Raw genomic sequence first — 23,553 nt, 5'->3', positions numbered from 1 at the left:
CTTTTTAATTATGCTGTACTCCACTGTACTGTGTTATATACTGTTTATTTTATTATGTGCTATTCTATTCAATTTTAATGTACTCCACTTTGCTAAACTCTATTGTATGCTACTCTATTTTATTATATTCTACTGTACTCCACCCCCCGCCAAATTAATAGATATGTTCAAATTGCCAAGTTTCTACTATTCTACTGTTTTCCATTCTATTATTCTACTATGCTCCACTCTCCTGTTTTAATTATATATTTTTTTACAATTATACTATTTTACTGTTGTAATACACTATATTCTATGCTATACTCTTTTATTCTGTTCTACTGTAATGTTCTTCTATTCTGTTCCATTCTACTGTACTCCACTCTATTCTTCTGTTCTGTTCAATGCTTCTGTAGTTCACTCTATTCTATTCTTCTTTACTCAGTTTATTCTATTATTATGTTATTCTATTCTACTCCACTTTATCTATTCTGGTTTACCCCACTTTGCTATACTCTATTATACTATTCTATTCTGTTATATTCTATTTATTCCACTGTTCTACTCTGTTTTGTTCTGATCTATTTGTGCTACACTCTGTTCTGTTAAATTCTGTGCTACACTACTCTGTCCCATTCTAATCTAATCTACTGTACTTGACTTAGTTTTTTTCCACTTTTACTCTATTCTAGGGGTGTAACGATATTCAAACTGAACTGAAAAAATACACCACACACAATATGTATTGCCGTACTCTTGGTACGTACATATTCTTGGCACTTACCAAACCATGACTCTAAAACGGTGAACCGAACCGTGAGCAATCTTAACCATTACACCCCTACTCTATTCTACACTGTACTCTCCGATGCTGTTGTATTGTGTTCTATTTTATACACTCTACTATTCTGTTCTGTTCCCTTTATGTTTAAAGGGATACTCCGTCCCAAAATGAAAATGATGTCATTAATCACATACCCCCATGTCGTTCCAAACCCGTAAAAGCTTCATTCATCTTCGGAACACAATTTAAGATATTTTGGATGAAAACAGGGAGGCTTATGACTGTCCCATAGACTGCCAAATAAATAAAAGTGTCAAGGTCCAGAAAAGTATGAAAAGCGTTGTCAGAATACTCCATCTGCCATCAGTGATTCAACCGTAACATTACGAAGTGACGAGAATACTTTTTGTACACAAAGAAAACAAAAATAACAGCTTTATTCAACAATTCGTCTCCTATGTGTCTCTCCAAATCAGTGTAGTGTCATATTGGCAATTCTGAGCAGTACGCAGAAGAGCGTACGCCATCTGCGTACTGCTCAGAATTGCCAAAATGGCGCTACCTTGATTCGGAGAGACACAGAGGAGAGGAATTGTTGAATAAAGCAGTTACTTTTGTTTTCTTCGTGTACAAAAAGTATTCTCGTCGCTTCATAACCTTGCGGTTGAATCACTGATGGTAGATGGACTATTCTGACAACGCTTTTCATACTTTCCTGGACCTTGACACTGTTATTTATTTGGCAGTCTATGGGACCGTCTCAAGCCTCCCTGTTTTCATCCAAAATATCTTAAATTGTGTTCTGAAGACGAACGAAGCTTTTACAGGTTTTGAACGACATGGGGAAAAGTGATTAATGACAAAATTTTCATTTTGGGACGGAGTATCCCTTTAACTTTACTCTTTGCTCTGCTTACTATACTGTGTTTCTCTCCACTGCTCTATTACCCACAGCTCTGAATGTTGAGCTCTGAGACGTGAGTAAATTACTGAGCAGCCTGAGAGAGAGAGAGACAGACGGAAAGAGATAAAGGTGGAGAAAAAGTGTGAGAACGTACTATCAGGGAAAATGGAGTACGGACAGAGCACTGTGTGTATTTATTGCTGTTTCCTTGACAACTCAAAGCTGTGTTTTTACTTCGCACATGTTAAGGGGCCAGTTTGAGGGTGTTTGTGCGTGTGAGAAAGTATGTGAGTGGACGAGTAATGAGATGTGTGTGTGTGTGGAGGGAAGGATTACGCACTGTTGACTTGTTAAGCTGAAATGGGAACAGTGCAGCTGTTTTTAGGAAGCTCCAAACAGTGTGTTTGCCTGCGTGAGTGAGTGAGTGTGTGTTCTTGTGTATGACACAGATAGACTGAAGTAAGTGAGAGAAGGGGGAGAGGTTTACTGAAGGGAAAAGCAGGCAGAGTGGTTTCCATTAGGCTCTGTGGAACACTTTCCCTTTTGAGGCAGTGGTGAGAAAGACACTCAGCTGTGAGTCAGCCACCCTCAGTCTACACACACACACACACACACACACACACACACACACACACACACACACACACACACACACACACATACACACACACACACACACATACACACACACACACACAGACTTATGAAAAGCTGCTTTTCATCTCAGTTTCACACACATTCACAGAGTTATTTTTCATTTAATTTACTCTTCCATTCGTATCTACTCTTTCGCTTAGTTTTATTAAACCTTCAAAAAATAGAAAGCTCATAAATTTGTAATGATGATAATAACAGAGGAAACAATCTAATAACAATAATCTAATTGAACATTCAACAGGAGCCATTGCTATATTGACAGCTTCTTCTTTTATTAGCTTCATTTTTATATATATATACACACACACACACACACACACACACACACACACACACACACACACACACACAACTATTAGAAACAGATCAATAATCAGGGTTTATTTTGTACAAATGAAATGGTACACTTTTTTAAACATTATCTCATTCACTTTTACTCCACTCTGTTCTACTTTATCTGCTCTTTTTTACTTCTCCAATCTACTGGATGTTAAACACTTCTGTTGTTTTACTGTGCTGCACTTTCCTGAGTTTATTCTATTATCTTTTACTATTCTGTTCTATTTTACTATATTCTATACTATATGTTATCTTCTGTTGTACTGTACAGTCTCTACTTCTGTTCTGTTCTGTTCAGTGTTCAATGTTGTTGAATTCTACTCTTCTCTACTGATTATTGTTCCAAGTTTTATTCAGCTGTATAGCTCCAACTTTTAAATTGAAGTGTTAGTGTAAATGTCATATCACTTATCAATCATAACTAAACTTATTACTGAATATTGGTATAAGCCACATTTTCTAATAGTGTGAATCAATAGTTTTGTTCAGTGACCCTGGACAACAAAACCATTCTTAAGTGTCAATTTTTCGAAATTGAGATTTATACATCATCTGAAAGCTGAATAAATAAGCTTTCCATTGATGTATTGTTAGGACAATATTTATTTAAAATCTGGAATCTGAGGGTGCAAAAAAATCTAAATATTGAGAAAATCACCTTTAAAGTTGTCCAAATGAATTCTTAGCAATGCATATTACTAATCAAACATTAAGTTTTGATATATTTACAGTAGGAAATTTACAAAATATCTTCATGGAACATGATCTTTATTTAATATCCTAATATCCTTTTCTTTTCTTGTCTATCCTGTTCTTGGGAGGAAAAACAAAAAAAACTTGCTATGAGTTCTGTGCTAGACTAACTGAGACTTGTCATGGCACTTGTATACTGTTGTTGTTCTCTCGTTGGTCTGATTGCTTCTTTTGTTCTCATTTGTAAGTCGCTTTGGATAAAAGCGTCTGCTAATTGATTAAACGTAAACTTAATGATTTTTGGCATTTGGGATTTTTGTATGCGACCCATACAATGTTTTTTTGGCTATTGCTATAAATATACCCCAGCGACTTAAGACTAATATGTGACCCTGGAGCACAAAATCATTTTTAATAAAATGTAAAAATGAATATAGAACTTGCACTAATCATTCAAATTAATTCTGGAGACATTTATTAAACTAAATACAGGGAATTATGTTATTGTGTACAGTGTATTAAAATGGCTATATGGACAACAACACAATCCTCTCATTCAGTTTAAGTTAAAGTTTGTCATTTCTGTGCCACTAGTGTTAACAGTTATGTCTGAAGATACGAGTTTCAAACCAGTTTCTTCTTCTGCACTTCCCCTGTCTGCTATATTGCTCAGAGAATAAGGCAGTTTCACCCCAAACTCACGCCTCTGGTCAGTACAGTATTTAACAGAAAAAAATTGCTGTCTTCAGCTTTCAATTACATGTAGTGAAAATCTGTGAGCTTTGTAAGTATCTATGTTCAGTGATATATTTAGACAAGAGCGCCTCTCTCTATCTCTGATCCAGCACTTGTCGTTCTTCTCTTACTGAAGGACAGGTCTTCAGACTCCTGCATTGATTTTTATGAGCACTCTTTGTGTGTGTGTGTCAGTCTGCGACTCTATCCTTCCTCTCTCACTCATTCTCCTCTGTTTGTCATTATCTCATCTACCTCATCACCCTCCCTCTATACATCTCCCTCTCTCTCTCTCTTCTGTCCCTCTCAATCAAGCCTTTCTGTCTCTCCTCCTCTCTCAAACACGCACATCTCCCTCTCTTTTCTTCTCAAATTTGAATTCAGTGAAGCACTTTTCGGCATCATCTGTTTCTAACCCTCTGTATCTCTCTCTGGATGTTCTCTCTTCCTGATTTCTCCAGCTATCTTTCTCTGTACATACATAAACACAACATACTAGCTCATCTTTTACAATAATCTGTCTGTATGCCTTCTTCTCTCTCTCTCTCTCTTTCTCCCCATCACCCCCCCCCCCCATCTCTCTCTTCCTGATGCAATAGTTGGATCAGCCCGATGTCTCTCTTGCACATGTTGCCGTGGTGATGCTTTGGCTGTGCGCTAGACTGAGGTCATCTCACTCTTCGTATGACGTCTGTCATGTCCCCGTCCTGTCTGTCTCTCTCACACCAGCATGTCCCGTCTCACCTCTTTCATCCTGTAGAACATAGAAATGACAGTGGAGAAATAAATCAAACAGAACTTTGATTGAAACTGGAATTAAATCACTAAACCGTGGTTGGCGACTAAACGAAACCATGCATCCATCAGTTCAGTTTGGTGCAGTTGGGTTTGTGTTAGTGCTTAATTTGGATTTTGTTGTGTCTACTGTAGGATCAACGATTTTGTAGCTCCATGAGATTGATCAAGTTTGTGACACTTAATTTGTTTACAGGCTATCATGATATTTACTACATAAATACAGTATACAATATACACTATATTTCTGCCATTAACTGCTTTCATGTCAAGAATTTAATTTCTGTAATGTGACTTAACTTCAAGTAAAACAAATATTATTGCTGTTTGGATTATGGAAGGTAGGCCATGATGGTAGTGTTTAATGGCACTTTTTCTTTATTGGTTCTCATCCTGTGGCTCACAGACAACTGTAGCACAAAGTGACATGCAATCAACTTTGTAAAAATATTTTTTTTTGTCTTTTATGCTCACTAAAGCTGCAATTATTTAATCAAAAATACTTATAATTAATAAGTGTTTTTAATAACTAACTACTAATTATAATGAGTATTAAAATAACTGTTTACTGTAATAACATTTTTAATTGTTTCAAATGTATTTAGGTGCCCAAAAAACATTTCTTGTTATTATGTTGAAGATGGCTGCTTAACATTTTTGTGGAAATCATTATACATTTTTTTCAGGGTTCTTCGTTAAATAGAAAGTTAAAAAAAAACACTGCATTTGTTTGAAATAAAAAAAATTGTAACAATGTAAAAATCTTTTCTTTTTATAAATTTTATGTATCATTGCAAGTATTAATTTAATGTAAAAAAAATAAAATAAAATTCTTACTGACCCTAAACTTTTGAACGGAAGTAATGTACTGTCAATTTAAGTGTTTTTGCCTGTGTTTTATAAATAATATTAAACTGTTGTATAATTTCCTTACATCAAACCTGGTTACTTTGAGGACATGTGTTTACACTCAGATTATATGTGGCCTACAAAGCTTGCTTTTGGCCCTTACAATTAATGAAAAGGTTTAGAACCCCTGCTTTAGAATAGCATGCATCATGCAAACTATAGGAATATTACTGGGTTAAGCTTAACTATTGTACGCTTACCCCATATATTGTAAGTACATAAGTGTCAATACATTTCTGTGTTTTTATATACTGAGGTATGATTGCCATTGGCTGTCAACAGAATGTCATGCATGTTGTTAATAAGGCTTCACTTTCCATTTCATTATTTATGCAGCTGGTAGATGCTTATATCCAAAGTGACATGCACTGCATTCAATATCAGTTCATGCATTCCCTAGGAATCATACTCTTGGCCTTGGTATTGTTAGCATCATACTCTACTGTGTAAACTACATGAATTTTACCTGAAATATTCAAGACGAGGATTCAATATTAATACCATAAATGGAGATAATTTCATTCTCTTGTGAATAAAGCAGCTGTCATAAAGACAGACATGAACGTTAACACAGCCTTCACAGTGACAGACAATATTTAGTTAAAACAGCCAAATGTGCTGCTAAATTAGATAAAGAGTAAACAGAATAAATGAAATGTATTTATGATAGATCTAATTTTCTCAGTGTTGTATTCATTCTGTCCTGCGGTGAGTCATGTCCTCTGGAGTATGTTTGAGTCACTGGGTTTCTCTGTATTCGTGCCTTTATCTCATTTCTCATGCGTTTAGGTCAGCTGAGGTGTGTGTGTGTGCACTCTGTCAAGTTTAGATCTTGTTTATGTGTCTATGTTTAGTAGTTAATGAGATTTTGATCTCATAATGTGTGTGTGTGTGTGTGTGTGTGTTCTATATGTATGAGAGAAATGCAGAGATGCTTTTGTTTTCAGAGTAGTAAGTTTGATAGTGTGTGTGTGTGTGTGTGTGTCTGTCTTGATTGACAGAGTGAGTAAATTTCAGATTGTTTAGTGAAGTTTAAAAGCAGGAAAACCAGCCCACCAATCAAAGAAAGCCACGCTGTAACATGCTAATTAACACTAATTAACCTTACCATCATCATTAGCTCAATTTGCCCTTCATCCTGCCCACATAACGCTCTCTCTAATCACACCTCCCTCATCCCCCGTCTTATTATCTCCTCTCTCATTCCTCCTTCATTCGCTACCCCTCCTCCTAAAGGCCAGTGAAGCAGAGCTGCTTGTGTGTGTGTGTGTGTGTGTGTGTGTGTGTGAGACTCTGAAACCTTATAGACCAAGAGAGAAATAGAGTGTGAGGTGAGAGAGGCACAGAAACAGCAGGGGGAGAGAGAGAAAGAGAGAGACTGTGTATGTTTGTGTGAGCAAGACAAGAAAGACAGTCTGAGCCTGAGAGAGAGAGAGAGAGAGAGAGAGAGAGAGAGAGAGAGAGAGATCAAAACCTGCCTGCGGGTAAATGAATAAATCATGTCTTCCCTTCGTCCTGAGAACTGAAGCACGGATGAGTAATACACACACTCACACTCACACTCTCTCTCTCTCTCTCTCTCTCTCTCTCTCTCTCTCTCTCTCTCTCTCTCTCTCTCTAGCTCTCTCTCTCCGTCCTGCTCTCCTTCTCTCTCGTTCCCCTCTCTCATGCAGTCTGCTCTCTTACACACACACACACACATACACACACACACGCCTTATGTTTGCTATGCAAGGGCAGATAGTAATCAGAGATGGCCGCTCGCTCTGTCTTTCACACACACACTGATATTATTAGAACTCTACATACACACACACACACACGGATCACACAGACACAGCTGGCCAGCAACAGATCTCGTTGCCGTACTGTGGTGAGCTCTTGTTAATAATGTTTTGTCATTAATACCATATTGATACCATGTACTGTAAAAAAATAAATAAAAAAAAGACAATTTAGGCAACTTTATAGTTCAAATAATACAGGATTTGATGAAAACAAAAAGATTAAAAATGATAAACCTCATTTCAGCCTTTAAACCATTTTAAAGAAAAGGTATCAGTCAAAATGATACATTATTTATATTCATTTAAAATGTATGATTGAAAATTCATATTCACTCTCTGATAGTAAGTGGTGATTATGGAACAGCAGAAATATATACAAAGTAGCTGCGCTTGTTAGAACGATGAACTTATCCAGAAGACGAGGAGTTTGCAGGTATGATTTAAACAGTAGATCATAAGAATGTAGGCTTGTCATTGATTGCGAACTGTTCTGAAACCACAACCCTGTAGAATGCACAACAGCACAGTTTTTACTTTGAAATGTTCAGTGTTTAAAAATCACATTAGGCCATATCACGATTCCATTATTTCTGTCCACAAATTTAAGACCTCTTGAAATAATTTAGACTTTATATAATGATAGTGTACAGAAGACATGATTGATAGCTGTTAAAGGGGTCATTTCATACATATACATTTATCAATTTAGACAAGTTTTTCTTGACCATGTTTCTCTGACAGAGACAGGGTCATTATTAGCTGCTGTGTCTTTAAGAGTTTTATGTAAATGTCAGTTGGAAGTCACAACAGTTCATAGTATTGCTGTGAAAGATTTCTGTTCCCTGAACCTGAGCCTCTGTATTTATATATATGTGTGTGTGTGTGTGTGTGTCTGAGAGAGAGAGAGAGAGGGAGGGAAGATGATGCAGACTCAGGGGTCAGTCGTATATGGGTCACAGAGGAGAAAGTGGACATTAGACTAGCCAGATGAAGACTGATGGAAGAGAAAGCAAGAGCGCTGATTACTGTGACTGGATTTGACTGCTCACAAAAAGTCTTGTCTTTTCTCAATCCCAAGTGCTTTAATTAACTAATTAATATAGTAGAACATAACAGTAAAATACAATTATTGTAATGAATATTTTATAATTATAATGAATTATAACATTTAAATAATTAATGATAAATAATAAATGCAATAAATAATAATTAAATAATATCTATTTTATATATCTATAATATATCTATAATATATGAATGTATTAATTAAAAATAATACATTCATTTTTTATTTTCATTCACATACATTCAGCAGAATAAAAAAAAAATGGTCAAGTGCAAAAAATAAACCTTATTCCTGAGGGGGGAAAAAACTTTTTAAAATGGAAAAATGCCAGGTGAGTAGACAGTGTGTATGTGTCAGGACTCGTGATCTCTGTCTGGTACTGGATGGAAGTGACAGAGAGAGATGTAATTTTTTACATTTTTTGGGAAATATGTAGCCTCTGTGTTTATTCGCTCTGTGTGTGTAACAGGCAGAGGTTTTGGGAGTTCAGCTGCAGTTCAGCTTAAATATCCCTCGCACACTACCGTTACATAATTTCCAGTCTTATGTGTGTGTACGATGATGAGGTGCGTCTATTGTGTACATGGATGAGTAATGCCATGTGTAGTACTCTCTCTGTGTGTGTGTGTGTGTGTGTGTGTGTGTGTGTGTGTGTGTGTGTGTGTGTGTTCGTGTGTTCGCTGCCTCTCTTTACATCCCTCCCCCATCTGAAGCTGTCTGGTGTGCAACTGTTGCTTTCTTTCATCTTTTCTTTTGGAGCCTTCGGTGTGATCATAGCAGATAAATTTTTTAGCACTCCTCAAAGAAGGAAAGAGAGCCAGTACTTGTTTCAAGCTGTGTTGTTTTGCTGTTAAAGGATGAAGTGGACGGTGGAAATGCAGCTGTGAGAGATGATCCGTCTCTGCAGGAACAGGTCCAGGCCTGGCTCAAACAAAACCAATTCCAGAACATTCTTCAGCAAGGTATTCTAGCTTACATTCTCTCTGCTTCCATTCTTCATAGGAAAGATCTTTGTGATGCTGATCTGTGTGAGAATCCTGTGATTTGGTTTGTTTGTGGTGTATGTGTTGTGTTAGCATTTGATAAGGTAGTTTGAGTAAATCAGATCAACTTGGAGTTGACTGTTTGAAGCCTTACTGTCAAACATCTTTGCTCAATATATTCTGTCTGCTTGAGTACACAGAGGATTTGGGAAATTCAATATCTGTTTATCAGCGCTCAGCACTCATGACTGGTTTTAAATAAAGATATAAGTCACCAGAGGCCATTACTATGATTTTCTCAGGCACAACACAAGGAAGAGCAAAATGTTAAAAATACTACTGCAAAACGTTAAAAGATTATTCGGTTTAAATGTAATTTATTATTAGTAATCAAAATAAAAAATTATTCTGCCAAAGTCCACACAGCCCCACACCAGAGGCTGAAACAACACAATAAAAGGTTTTGCCATGTTAATCACAGTTTTTGTCCTAACAGCTGTACACAACAAATAAAAGGCAATTTTATTTTAGAAATGTTTTCAATTCCTATGACATTGTGGCTGGGAACAAGAACATACCATACAAACTGTGTCTAATCACTATAATAATCTCTGGTGCTGATTATGTGCATTGTATAATCTTAAAGCGGTTTAATTGTAGTTCAATCATTGTGCATGACTGTAATAGGCATACTGAAAGTGACAATGTATCATTTACCTCGGATCTTGAAAAAAAGGAAACAAGAATGTTAAAACTGTGATATCCATGTGAACAAGCAAGTGCATTCCATGACAAAAGTTGTATTTAAATATGTAGCCAGTGTGTATTTTTAATCATGTTAAAACGGTTTATGTTTTATTAAATAGGCCTACAAACTTTGTGATGAGTGTGAGACCGTGCTTGCTTATTGGCTTATTAAGATATTTGATTGCTTTTGTTGTCTGGTATTTACAGACAAATTGCTTGTTGCTAGAATGCATTGCATTGTGTCTGGTTAGGATGCAATGTGAATGTGCCATCTTCAAATAGAATCAAAATTATGTGCATCACATTTTTGAATATGGCTCATTCAGTTAGAGTTTAGTCTAAAGCATTTTTTACAGTCTAAAGATGGCAAATAGCCACAAGATGCCATGCATCACTGGGCAAGGCTGAGTGTTTTTAGCATTAAAACAATGTTGAAAGCAATATAGTAAAAAAGTCCCAACAGAAATATTACAAAAGTATAATTCATTTTATTCATATTAATCATAACTAATTCTTCTGCTAAGTTGTGTAGTTTATTTACCTTGCTGGTGCAATAATGTGAAGTACTGGTGCATTGTTATGAATGCTGCCACATCATACTATATTATGTTTATTTTATGGGTCAAACTTGGCTCATCCACATTTATCAAATAAGGATTTGATTAATGCATGAATTAACATGTCATCAAGAGTGTGTTTATGATTTGATCTCCATGGTGATTTGAGGATTAGAGGGTCATTGTTTTTTAGGTCAGTGTTATGAATGGTAGTTCTTTGATGTGTGTGATGTTTGCTTTTATGCGACAGGTGCTTGTTCTCTAAAGGGCCTGAGAGTAAAAGTGTTCAGACAGGAGTCCAAAACCCAGTGGCTGTCTGGAGTCATCACACATCAAGACCAGAACAACAGAACTGTTGCTGTCATGACTGACCAGGTGAGGCCACATAAATACACAAATATATCAGGCTGTGTATGGTAAGATAATGTAAAAATGTGTTTTACATGAAGGATTTTTTTTAATATTCAAAAGGTTCAGGAGATTGTGAATGTAGATCCATCGCTGGTTCAGATGATGTTGCTGGATGAAATCACCCACTCCTTGCTGATGGGAGACAACTCAAAACGCAAACCACATATCACCAAGATCAACAGGATTTTTCCTGTGAGTATTTTATGTTGTGAGTTTGTGTGCACATACTAATTTTTCAACAAAATTGTCCCCAAAAGTATAGCAGATATGAAAAAACCTTTCTTTGGAGACATTTTTGGGGCATGTCTTCATTGGAAAAAAAGGGATACTTTTACTTATAGGGGTAGAAGTTTATGACACGTCCTCAGTTAGTTAAATTAAATGTTTGATTGTGTCTTCGTTACCTCTTTTATCTTTTAAATCTGCTTCCAGGGCACAGGAAGCATATCAAACAACACTACAACAAATGACCAGGTAGAGTCTTTAAAATATTTCCAAATGCATAACAGCAATATACATATACATCCTCTAGTTACAAAACATGCTCTGTCTCTCTGCTGGGTGTGCAGCTCCAGGCCAGTGCAGCAGCACTCTGAGATGACCACACAGAGCAGCATGGAAGAGGATGAAAAAGAATGCATGAGGGTCGAAAAGAGGAGTGATGAGGGAAGAGGTGAGCTGTAGCCATGGATAATCGTAATGATGATATTAGGAGCTCCACCTGTGTTAAATTACATCTAGCTGGATTCAGATTTATGGCATTAGCTTGATACGGAGTGCTGAGTTTTTCAAAGTGTCAATGAGAATATTACATGTACTACAGTGGCTGTGTAACTTTTTTAAAATCAGCATTATTGATCTGTTATTTTCTTAGATTTTTCCAAATCTAAAAACAGCAATGTTGAGAGAAAAAGGAGGAAAGAAGATGAGGAAAAAGATGACAAAAAGAGAAATAGATGTGGGTTAAAGAGGTTGAAAGCAGGCAGTGTGTCTGACCTGTCAGAGAACAGCGATTCCGAAAATTCCAGCTGCAGAGTGCAGGATTCATCCTTGGATTCAGGATCAAAGAGACAGCCAAATCAGCAATACACTTCAAAGAGGCCATTGGACTGTGAGGTTCAGCCCTCCCATGGAGGCGGAGAACCTTCGCCCAACCAATTAGGAGAGAACGAGACTCAGAAAATGGTAAAAACCTCTCCATCCAATTCCCCTAGTGCTTCCTGCAGCGGAGCACTCAGTAGCACAGATGCACCCGAGTCTGTTGCTCTTGTTAGTGGTGGGAACTCAGAAGAGAAAGGTGATGTAGTAATGACAGGAATAGAGGGCAGGAGTGAGGGGGCGTCTCTGGAGGACTCGGAGGCTGTGTCTGCGCTTCTGGCGTCCCAAGAGAGTGAGCAGCTGGTCTCCATGGAAACCACATGTGTGCTGGTACCTGCATCACCTCTGGAGTGTGAAGGAGCGCGAGGTGAGCACGAGTTGTCAACGATTGCTCCAGAGGTCAGAGGGTCAGAGTTCACCCACGCAGAGTCTAGGGGGTCAGAGTTTAACCATTCAGAGGTCAGGAGGTCAGAATTTCCCCATTCTGAGGCCATTACCTCCAGCAGTGACACTGCAGTCCCAGTAGAAGAGGAGCCTAGAGGACCACCGCCTCGTTCTCCAGCTGTACCTTGCAACAAAAAGGAAGATGTGGATTCTAAACAGAGTTGTTCGCCAAAAGCTGTTAATGCAGAATATGGACCTGTAATCTCCTTGGAAGCTACCCACAAGCCTAGTGTGCACACCAGTCCTTGCTCCTCTCCTGAGATCATTTCTAAACCTCAGAGTCTACGGGTGATGTCCAGGGAGAAGCAGAATGCATCTCTAGAGATGGGCCTGCTGAAGGATGGCGCTCCTCTGACTAAATCTGTGGACAGAACTCTTAGCAGCCTTAAAATGGCACCCAATCCCAAAGTGACCTGCTCCACAACTCCAGTACTGATTCAGACCCCTTCTCCAACCCCAAATCGATCCAGAACCCCAACACATTCTCCTCCTCGTATGCCTAATCGCACTCCTACTCCTGATAAGTCCACCAAAAGTCCCCTCATTGTGGACAGGAAGGAGCCCTTCACTATCTACAGAGACCCTGCGTTAATCAGGACGGAGCTTGATACCCACCCCACCTACAATCAGCCCCCACACACGCCCCCAAACCCCAAACACCACCTTAAGATGCCTTCTCCCTCCTCCAGCTCTCCCAACCTTACGCCTGTTTCCTCCAACAGCAAGCTACTCAGTCCCTCTCCTCACCCTGCACAACTCTCACCCATTCCCCTCCACTCCCAGCCTCCCCTCTGCTCCCTGAGCACACCCCACTCAACCATCCCTCATCCACACCTCCTCCCGTCCCTCCTGCCTGCACTGTCCCGGTCTGCCTCACTCTTGACTGGACATCCTCGTATCGGAGCCCTGGGACTTCCCCACCATCCTTTAGCCCTTCCAGGGAACCCGTCTCTCCTGGGCCAGACCTCTGGTGCAGCTCCTCTGGCACCTCTTGGTCTCTATCCCCTCCTGTGGCCTCCTTTCCCCAACGGAGCCCATAGCTACCCTGGTCTGGGCCTGCAAGCATCCAAATGGACACACCCAGATGGTGCTGGCATCTCTGACAGCAGCATGATGAGTGTAAGTGACCTCACACACTTCTAGCATGCACAATCAAGATTCTGGAGTCAGTTAAGATATTAAGCCTGGTCAGAGCTGTGGCACTGAGTGTGTTGCTCCGACATATAAAGAGCTTGCTCATGTGACTCCTTTGGCACGGTGGTTCAGTAGGTAGCCAGAAGGCCTTTCTGTGTGGAGTTTGCATGTTTGTGGGTTTTCTCTGAGCGCTCCGGTTTCCCCGACAATCCAAAGACATGTAAGATAGGTAAATTGGACACCAAATTGTCCTTAGATGTGAGTTTAGATGTCTGTGTGTGTTTGCCCTGTGATGGTTTGCCCATCAATCCTGGATGTTTCTCTGCCTTCGACCTTAGATGTTGGATAAGGGTTTTAGAAAATAGGTGGATCATATACAGTCATAGCAATTAAAAAAAAAAAAAAACATTTTTTGTGGATTTTTAAGCATTTTTGAGTCTAAAAAGATTGTAATCACTGCAACAAGTTGTTTTGGTAGCACATGCTTTGTGTTATTCATGGTGTTGTTGTGTATACAGATGATGATATTTGTGTAGTTGTTATGGTACTTATGAGATCATGGCTAAACCTCTGATTGTCAGGGAGACGTCTAGACGAAGCAGAGCATATCCCCTGAGGTGTGCATACTGGAAGAGAGCTCCTCTTCTGCTAATTCTGCTATAGACATAATTGGTTTTATCCTGGCTCCTCTGGATTTTATAAGGATGTCATGCAAGTCAATGATGGTTGTATTTGACTGGTTTAGCTTTTAAGCCGAGATAAAGCATCAGGAGGCAGGTTATGGTATTATGAACATATATTGCAGTGGGTTGTTTGAATTGTGACAGGCAATTGATTGTGAAAATGAAAAGAAACCCCCCCCCCCCACACACACACACACACTCACTCCTTCTCTGTTTTATTCATGTGGTATCAGGGCATCCTTGAGTCGTCTATAACCCACTATTCATCTTTACTTGTACTATGGATATAAACAAGATTGTGTTTCTCAATGTGTGTTAGAGTGTACACTCAAAGAGTTCTCTTATTTAAGAAGGGATTGACTTATGTCCTTGCATATTGCATTTTATTTTATTTATTTATTTTTATCTCCCTAAGCTTTGGTGTCCTTTGTTAGATAGAGATTCATCTTTCTTTCAAACCAAAACAGGTCCTGTAAATTTGTGTGAAACTGTATGTTTGTCTGTGTGGTAACAGAACACCCCAAGCCCTTGGATTTCTCAGCCCACCCCTGTTACTAATGCAGATGGTCAAGGGTTGCAACCCCCACTGCCCATCCGACCCTCCAGTGCAGACCCTCAGAGAGTGTGTAGGAGCACTCAGCATTGCACACTCTCCTCCAAAACCATAGAGTAAGTTTTCAGCTAACTTCTACACACACTTTTTCCACTTTATATCATTTTTGTTCCTTAAATAACACAACACTGTTGCTTTTTTAATGGGTTGACAGACGCTGTTGGGTGTTATCCATTTCCTATAACTGCTTATTAACAGCATTACACTGTCATATCAGTTCACCACATACTTTACAAACTAGTAATGATGGTCTAAAACAAGACTTGACCTGATAAATTATTAAAACTCACATCACCAACCTCGGGTGTGCATTAATTTTATGCATTAATTTTGAATTAATTTCCTATGGTCCATGGTCAATTAAATCTTACTCATCAGACATACTGACCTTTACAGCAAGCTCTCTTCCACATTCATTCCTGCTGTTCTTGTTTCTAGAGAGCTGGATAGAAGAGCTTTCACTGAGAACACACTCAGCCACACTCACCTCAAGTCTGAACAGGAGCGTCTCCGCACAGCAGCGGGCAAAAATGGGCAGACTTACTGCCCAGTCACCCTTGAGTCATCCCCAAGTCGTACCAAACAGCCACTTGTTGTTTATGATCTCACAGGTGAGAGACCTAACCGCTACCAGGAAGAGAACCGCCGCATTCTTCTGGAGAGCAGTGAGGTGGCACCATTCACTGCTAAACTGGGCTCGGATAGGGAACCAAGATACCCTAGAGACCCCACATCTGCCCTTTGTTCAAAGGAGAGGGAGAGAGAGATAGACAGAGAGAGAGATGTGCATGCATTCAGACACACTCTACCTCCCCGGCCACAGTCAGCCCATCCCACCCCCACCCTCACTCCGAGCAGCTACTATGCGTCTCTGTCTAACAGCGTGGAGAACAAGCCTCCACAACGCAGAGTGCCAGCCAACAAAGAACTCTATGAGAGACTCAGTGCCAGCAACACAGTTGCCCCTTCCTCCAGCTCACAGGTCTCATTGAGAGCCAAACCTCCGCCTCTTGTTAAACGCCACCATGAGAAGGAAGGTCTTCTGGGAAAGATCACAGAGCAGCTGGCTCATAAAGCATCTTCCTTGGAAGCAGTAGAGATAGCGGCTGTTGAGAGAAGGGGGCCAGGCTCTTCTCACATTTCTGTCTCCTCTTCTCCACGCAACGTGCCTTTACTCCACCGTGCCCCTATTTTTCACCCTCCGGCACCAACCAATGTGGTTTCAAAAGACTCTGGACATGGCAGATTCTCCCCGCCTACTCTCACACCTGTTCAGTCAATGAGCTTGCCAGGAAAAGGTCAGAAGCAACAGAGGCCACCTACCTTGTTGCCTGAACTCAAACATGTCGCCTTAGACGGGAAAAGACCTGTGCCAGAGAAATCAACAATGCCATTGCAACCCTACGATACCCAATGGGGTGGAGTCACATATGGCAGAGAGAAAGTTGGTGGTGGGCACACAACAAATGGAGGTGTAGTCAAACCACAGTCAGCCACTGCATCAGTCATTGTACGTCCAACGAATCACACACATACAAGTTACACAGTGTCTGACAGCTCAGTTTCCCAAATGCAGTGCGGCTACATAAGACCACTGGAAAGTTTGTCCAACCCACATTCAAAGGAGGGCAGTGTTCAGCATAAGAGAGGTGTCCTGTGGACCCCTCTGGATACTGTTCACCCCATCAACATGACAGCCCAAAAGCGAGATCTCAATACACCCATAAACATGACAACTAAACCTATTAACACAGCTCAACCGAGTCACCCCTTAACAAATATGAATGTCACACACTCTAGAATAGAACTAATTGCAGAATACTGCAAGAGGAGAGATAGTGGTGCTGTTCAACCGAAGATGGAGTCCTCTCCCACCTCTTTTTGCACTTCTAGAGACTTCCCTCATCTGAAGAAACACAGAGCTGGACTAGCTACTGCTGAATCTAGACATAACATGTATACGATCCAGCCTCAGCACACTACACATCCTTCAAACGCTATGAATCATACCCCTCACCTCTCAAATAGCAGGTGTGGGTCTAGCACTATGCTCACTACACACCCTGTGTGTTCTGCACATGCTTCAGGAAGAGAAAAAGCGTCTGTATTCAACACTAGTTCTTCTGAATGTCTCCGACTAGCATCAGGGACTTCCAGCCCTGTACCAACAACCAAACAAGGTTTGCTAACCAATGAGCAGGCACCTGCTTTGGCCGTAACCAACCAGTCTCACTCCGGTCAGAACAACTACCATAAACTGAAAAAAGCCTGGCTGACCCGCCATTCTGAGCAAGACAGAGACAGCACGGTCTCCCAAACAGTAGATGGCACTAAGACAGCTGTAACTTTGAGCAGCACAAACACATCTGTGCCAATCAAACAGAAAGTTAATGGACTGGTGGATAATGGGTTCAGTCAGGAGGATAAAGATTCTTCCCTAGACAGCAGAAAGTCCAAAATATTGAACAAGAAGACTGCTCAAGACAACAGGAAGCCTAGTTTAGAGGATAGGATGTCTAATAGTAATGCTCTAAGTTTCAATTCAGAGGACAAAAAATCTGTCATGGCCGATGAGAAACCAGTGACAATGGACAAGAAGTCTTCCTTGGAGGATGTTAAACCTGTCTTGGACAGAAATGGCAAGCTGGAGGGTAAGGAGTCCTTCATGGAGGACAAGAAATCTATTGAAAAACGATCAACCCCGGTACATATGAAGCCTGAGAGGGAGAAACGAGGCGAGAAACGGCCATTAGAGTCCAGTGGTGACAGTGAGAGTGGAGGAGACTCCGGCAATGAAAGTGGATCAGGACGGAGGTTTAAAAGGCAGTCTAAGTCCTCTTTTAAAATCAAGCAGAATGACCACCAGAAGAAGAAAGTGGAGGAGGAGGAGGAGGAAGAAGAGGAAAAGGCCAAACCCAGTGGAACTTTGCAAAGTGCAAAAGATAAGCCTCAGCAGAGACTCGCTAACAGCAGTGAGTTTTTGTTTTGATCCAAAGTAAATGTTATTAATTAGAACATCTTTGTCATTGGTATTAATGATGATAAACTCCCATTCATTTTCTCCAGAGAATGAGTATCAATTATATTTTGAGTCAAATATAGTCATAGTCATGGCTTTTTTAGTACTTCTTTTTTTATCAAATGTTGTAATGTTGTGAGTCATCTCAGACCTGGATGGTCTTTATAAAAGATTATTCTCCAATGCCTAGAAAATATGAAAGGGAAAATACCTTTGCAGTATTCAGTGTTGTAACCTATAGCAGTTCTGTTTAAACAAGCTGTTTAACTGGCTGAACATTTATGCATAGTGTGTGTTTTTGCCAAAAATGTAATTGAGTGTCAGTTTCACCATGGCATTCAGAACCGAGAACGGAGGTAATGACAATTCAAATCATGCATATTCAAACTGACACTGAGATTACAAATGTGTACTCAGCTCAGATTTCCGTCTTAGATGGCATCCCTCACTCTGTGCTGAAAGACTGGAGGAAGGTGAGGAAGCTCAAGCAAACTGGAGAAGCGTTCTTACAAGACGACTCGTGTGTAGAGTTTGGGCCCAACGTGCAGAAGTGCAGAGAGTGTCGCTTGGATCGCTCACGTAAATCTCAGGAGCCTGCCATCTCACCAGTCTTCTGCCGTTTTTACTACTTCCGACGGTCAGTCTTTAATACTTTTGGCACTGTTCTTGGACATATGTGAACTCCCTGTGATGCACTTCATTTACGTTTTATTTGGTTCATCATTGGTGCAATATTTACTCAAGTCTCATGTACAAGTACTGTGGAGTCCAACTTTAATGACATGCACACAAGTTTTTTTAAAACATGACAATCGTCCATGATTTGCGAATGTTTAATGGAAGAACATCTGAACTTTTGTCTTTTTAAAATCAGTCAAACAGCACAGTTTATGCATACACTAATTCTTCCCAGTCTCTCTTCAGTCTGTCATACAGTAGGAACGGTGTTATCCGTGTGGATGGGTTTTCGGTGTCTGAGCAGACAGATGAGGAGGCGGTTACGGTGTGGACAGGCAGCTCAGAGGACGAGGACGACAAGAAGAGGAGAAAGATGGACCTTGAGACATCAAAATCCGTCCTCACGTTCATCGGAGACAAGTTCTGCCAGCTCGTAAAGACAGAGGACACTGCTTTCACCTGGGTCAAGAAAGACAGTATGTTTGTGTGGAGTGACAAATACACACAGTCTCTTATTCCTTGTCAGTTTGACTTTTTCACCTTGCACTGCTGTCTTCTTTCTCTTTTCCTTTCTCTAGCTCAGATCATGTGGAAGCGAGCGGTGAGAGGTGTGAGGGAGATGTGTGATGCATGTGAGGCCACTCTCTTCAACATGCACTGGGCTTGTCACAAATGTGGCTTCGTAGTTTGCATGGACTGCTACAAAGCTAGAGAGAATAAGAAAGCCAAAGGTCAGTTGCAAATACATCACAGATTTTCCAGGATGCCATTTTCATTTCACCTCTCTGTAAAACGCCAGCTTAAACCAACATGACTTTCCTTTCTGGTCCAAGCAGGTTAACACTAGTTTAGTTTTGGTCTAGCATGTTAAGAAATTAGCTGGAATTGTTTGTCGACCAACATGGTCTTGCTAACAGGATTCCCATGACCATGGAAAATTTGGAAAAAATCAAGAAACTTAAAATTTTTCAGAATAAGAAAGTTGATGGATTTTTTTTTTTTTTTATTTAAATTGATCAAATCTAATTTCTTTAGTCACAATTTTTTTTAAATACATTTTTATTTTAAAATATCATCATTTATAAATTTCTCTTTGTGAGTGCAATCTATATAAAATGTTTTAAAACAAACATATGCTGGTCTTTTCAGCAGGGTTTTTTTTTTGTTTTTTTTGGCTGTGATTCTCTTTCCAACAATTTGTATATTTTGTCATTCAGATAAGGAACTGTATGTCTGGGTGCGATGTGTGAAGAACCAGCCACATGACTTTAAGAACTTAATGCCTACTCAGATTGTCCCTGAAACAGGTAAGCATAAGTGTAGGTTTGTGTACTTATATGTATCTAAACATCACATCCTGTTTTCTGTCACCTTTGACTGAGTACCTGATAGTTAAAGTAGTGCATTGCCATCTTTTCAAGTATTGGCAGACATGCAGAGGTCTGTGCACTCAGTGAGAGAAAAGTTTGGAATCCCATCCCATTGTTCCTGCACTGACAGCAAAACCCACAACCCCAGCACGGCCACTACCAATGGACTCCCACCAGTAAGATGCCAACTTCACATTATGCATTTGGCTTACTTATGTCCTGGCAAGTTCCTCTTTGCATTTACATTTATGCATGTGGTAGACTTTTTTGTCCAAAGCGACTTACACTGCATTCAAGGTATAAAGTTTATTAGTAAAGGAATTACCTGGGAATTAAACCCATATCTTTGGCATGGCTCTGCTGCAAAGGTGTCCAAGCCTGGAGGGCCACTGTCCTGCAGAGTTTTGCTCCAAAACTAATTAAACACATCTGAGACGATCAAGGTCTTCAGACTCACTGAAAGTGGTTGGTTGGAGCTAAACCCTGCAGACGTTCGACCTCCAGGAGCAGGATGGGACATCCTCTGATCTTCTGCTTGGGCTACAGGAATGTTTAGATGTGTGTGAAGCTGTGTAGTTGAATGAATAACATTTTATGAAAGAGTGTTTGGTGTGACTTCAGCTTTCAGACAGAGATCAGAGTGACTTGAAGAGCCAGCAGATCCCAGATCAGCAGAAGAACTTGCATGTCACAGTGAAAGCGCAGACTGAGAAAAGAGGTAAGAGTTTTTTACTAACCAGTCATGTCCACAACAAGCAATGTGCAGTAAGACACTCTATTGGTTGCTTGTGTTTTTTTCACAACATAAAGGTAGTCCTGCCCACCATGAAATCTCATTGGTGCAAAATATGTTCCTCCACATAGTGTATTAAACCTCAGAAGTGTTTTGTGAGGCTGTGAATTTGTCACTTTGTTTTTGCCTCTAGTAGCTTCCCATTTTGCCTGATTGTACCTTCTGAATAAAATGCACTTGACATGTTGTTTCCTCTTATTAATCTAGAGAAGGCAGGGTGTGATGGAATGGAAGCTCACAGTGGGAAGTCCATGAGCCCTGAACAAGGATCAACGTTGCGTGACCTTTTGACCTCCACAGCTGGGAAATTACGTCTTGGGTCCACCGGAGGTGCCTTTGCACCAGTTTACAACTTGTCCGAACAGGTTAGATATATACAGACTCATAAATACAAGAATATAAGAATGATTTTAACACTTGTAACAAACTTACTCATGCTTTATTCTTTAGGTAGTCCAAAGCACTCGCGTACCCAACATCCTGGATGACATCATTGCTTCCGTAGTAGAAAATAAGATTCCGGCTACAAAGATGGCCAGGGTGGGACTGATTCAGGATTCGCTGCCAGAGGGGGAGGTGGGGCAGCAGCCAGAGGGGGTAAAGCTTGATGAAAGCCCATTGGCTGATCCCCACACCATAGTCCCTCACGAATGGCTAGGGAACCACCGGCTGCTTTGGCTCAAAGATCACCATCACCAAGGCAACCAAAGACTGTTCGAAGAGTACTGGATACAGGAGCAGGTTTGTATTGCTCACGCTAGTGGAGTATTAACTATATCGCTATAGATACTGGGGGAAAAGGAAATTATACTGTCATGGGAAGTTCCACTGAATTACAGTTTTAGTTTCTGTAAAAAAATAAAAAAAATACAAAAAATAAGATTGGCATAGGATGAAACCTCTTGGGATTTAATTACTTCAGAGAAACCATTGCATTCTGTTATAAACGCAATATTGCATAGCTTGTCTGTGAAAAATGGCTCTGTGTAGTAAATGCCACTCCATTTGAAAACGGGTTATGGACATTTACTGCTAATCACAGAACTGGCTTTACTGACGAAACACGCATGACAATGACATGCGATTAATCATGCAGCCCTAATTTTGATTATTTGAAAAAATGACATTAGGAATAGCTTCTTGTATGAAAACATTTTATTTGCAATTTAAACGTAAAAAGAAACTTCATATTGTATGATTCTGAAGCTGTAGTTGTTGCGATGTCTCTTTAGCCAGTGCTGGTTTCTGGATTGCACAAGAGTTTGAAGGCTAATCTGTGGAAGCCTGAGCACTTCAGCCGCGAGTTCTCCAGCCTCCATAGTGACCTCTACAATTGCAGAGATGGGAGCATCACAAACTCCAAGGTCAAGGAGTTCTGGGATGGTTTTGAAGATGTGTCAAGTGAGTCCAGAATTTCTGTACTTATCTTTCTATTCTAATTTGCGAATATGATTTTGTTATTTGACTCTGTGCACTAAATGATATTTGCATTGTTCTGTATGTAACCCACAGAGAGACCTAAATCTGATAAAGGGGAGTCAGTGGTGTACAGACTGAAAGACTGGCCATCAGGGGAGGAGTTTTTGGCCCTCATGCCTGCCAGGTACTGCTGCTTTTGGTAAACATTTGAAACATATATTGTCTTTCAGACCTCACTTGAATTTTCATTGAATACCACTTTGTACTGCTAATGCTTCCTGTTTTCTGCTAATGCTTCGATTTGAATATACTTTCACCACTATTTGAATAAACCTCTTCTCAAGCTTGGAACTCAGGCATGCAGTAAAAGACTGCAACAAGTTCCAGAAACAAAAACACATGAATTTCTCAATAGAGTAATAGATTTCTAATGTTAAATGACTGTCATTCTTCAAATTAATTAAAAATGCAGGGTTGCTTTTTTATTTTGCACACAGGTCCATCAGATTCTACATTATTTCTTTATTTAAACAACAAAGAAATGGAATTAAAATCACAAAAATAAAATTCACTGTAAACGAGTTCTCAAAAAATGTTATTAAACCATCAAGTCACCTTAAATTACACAATTATAAAATAAACAGAATTGTAATCATTATAAGTAATAATAATTCTATAATATTTTTAGAATAATTTAAAAAATCACATTGCTTTAATAGCACATCTTGATGTGTACTGAGGTTTTTCTGATATTTTTGAGACAAAGAAATCTGATCATGCAAATGCTTTCACCCACCTCAGATATCATGATGTGATGAAGTCTTTGCCGGTACCACAGTACACAGACCCCGAGGCTCATCTGAACCTGGCCTCACATCTGCCCTCCTTCTTCATTCGACCCGACCTTGGTCCTCGCCTCTGCTGCGCCCACGGTATTCTTTCTTTCCTGTACTCAC

The 23,553-nt window shown here is 39.9% G+C and overlaps 1 protein-coding gene across 2 annotated transcripts in view; it reads left to right on the top strand.

Moving 5' to 3' along the window:
- The window catches only part of LOC109084551 (probable JmjC domain-containing histone demethylation protein 2C), a 57,771-nt gene that overhangs the window by 31,140 nt on the left and 3,078 nt on the right, over positions 1-23,553 (top strand). Inside the window, exons 4-22 of one of the 2 annotated variants that reach the window (XM_042774369.1) lie at positions 9,505-9,610; positions 11,186-11,310; positions 11,407-11,538; positions 11,779-11,820; positions 11,908-12,019; positions 12,221-14,007; positions 15,220-15,374; positions 15,757-18,290; positions 18,755-18,974; positions 19,262-19,491; positions 19,594-19,746; positions 20,233-20,322; positions 20,437-20,561; positions 21,007-21,103; positions 21,386-21,543; positions 21,629-21,919; positions 22,411-22,579; positions 22,691-22,781; positions 23,399-23,529. In XM_042774369.1, coding sequence (XP_042630303.1) covers positions 9,505-9,610; positions 11,186-11,310; positions 11,407-11,538; positions 11,779-11,820; positions 11,908-12,019; positions 12,221-14,007; positions 15,220-15,374; positions 15,757-18,290; positions 18,755-18,974; positions 19,262-19,491; positions 19,594-19,746; positions 20,233-20,322; positions 20,437-20,561; positions 21,007-21,103; positions 21,386-21,543; positions 21,629-21,919; positions 22,411-22,579; positions 22,691-22,781; positions 23,399-23,529 — 6,748 coding nt within the window. The remainder of the gene's footprint in view (positions 1-9,504; positions 9,611-11,185; positions 11,311-11,406; positions 11,539-11,778; positions 11,821-11,907; positions 12,020-12,220; positions 14,008-15,219; positions 15,375-15,756; positions 18,291-18,754; positions 18,975-19,261; positions 19,492-19,593; positions 19,747-20,232; positions 20,323-20,436; positions 20,562-21,006; positions 21,104-21,385; positions 21,544-21,628; positions 21,920-22,410; positions 22,580-22,690; positions 22,782-23,398; positions 23,530-23,553) is intronic. The other variant, XM_042774370.1, reaches the window with a different exon arrangement.

This window comes from Cyprinus carpio, chromosome A17, assembly GCF_018340385.1.
Source record: "Cyprinus carpio isolate SPL01 chromosome A17, ASM1834038v1, whole genome shotgun sequence".
NCBI lineage: Eukaryota > Metazoa > Chordata > Actinopteri > Cypriniformes > Cyprinidae > Cyprinus > Cyprinus carpio.
The sequence above is the reverse complement of the archived record's forward strand: the minus strand, read 5'-3'. Positions and strand labels throughout refer to the sequence as shown.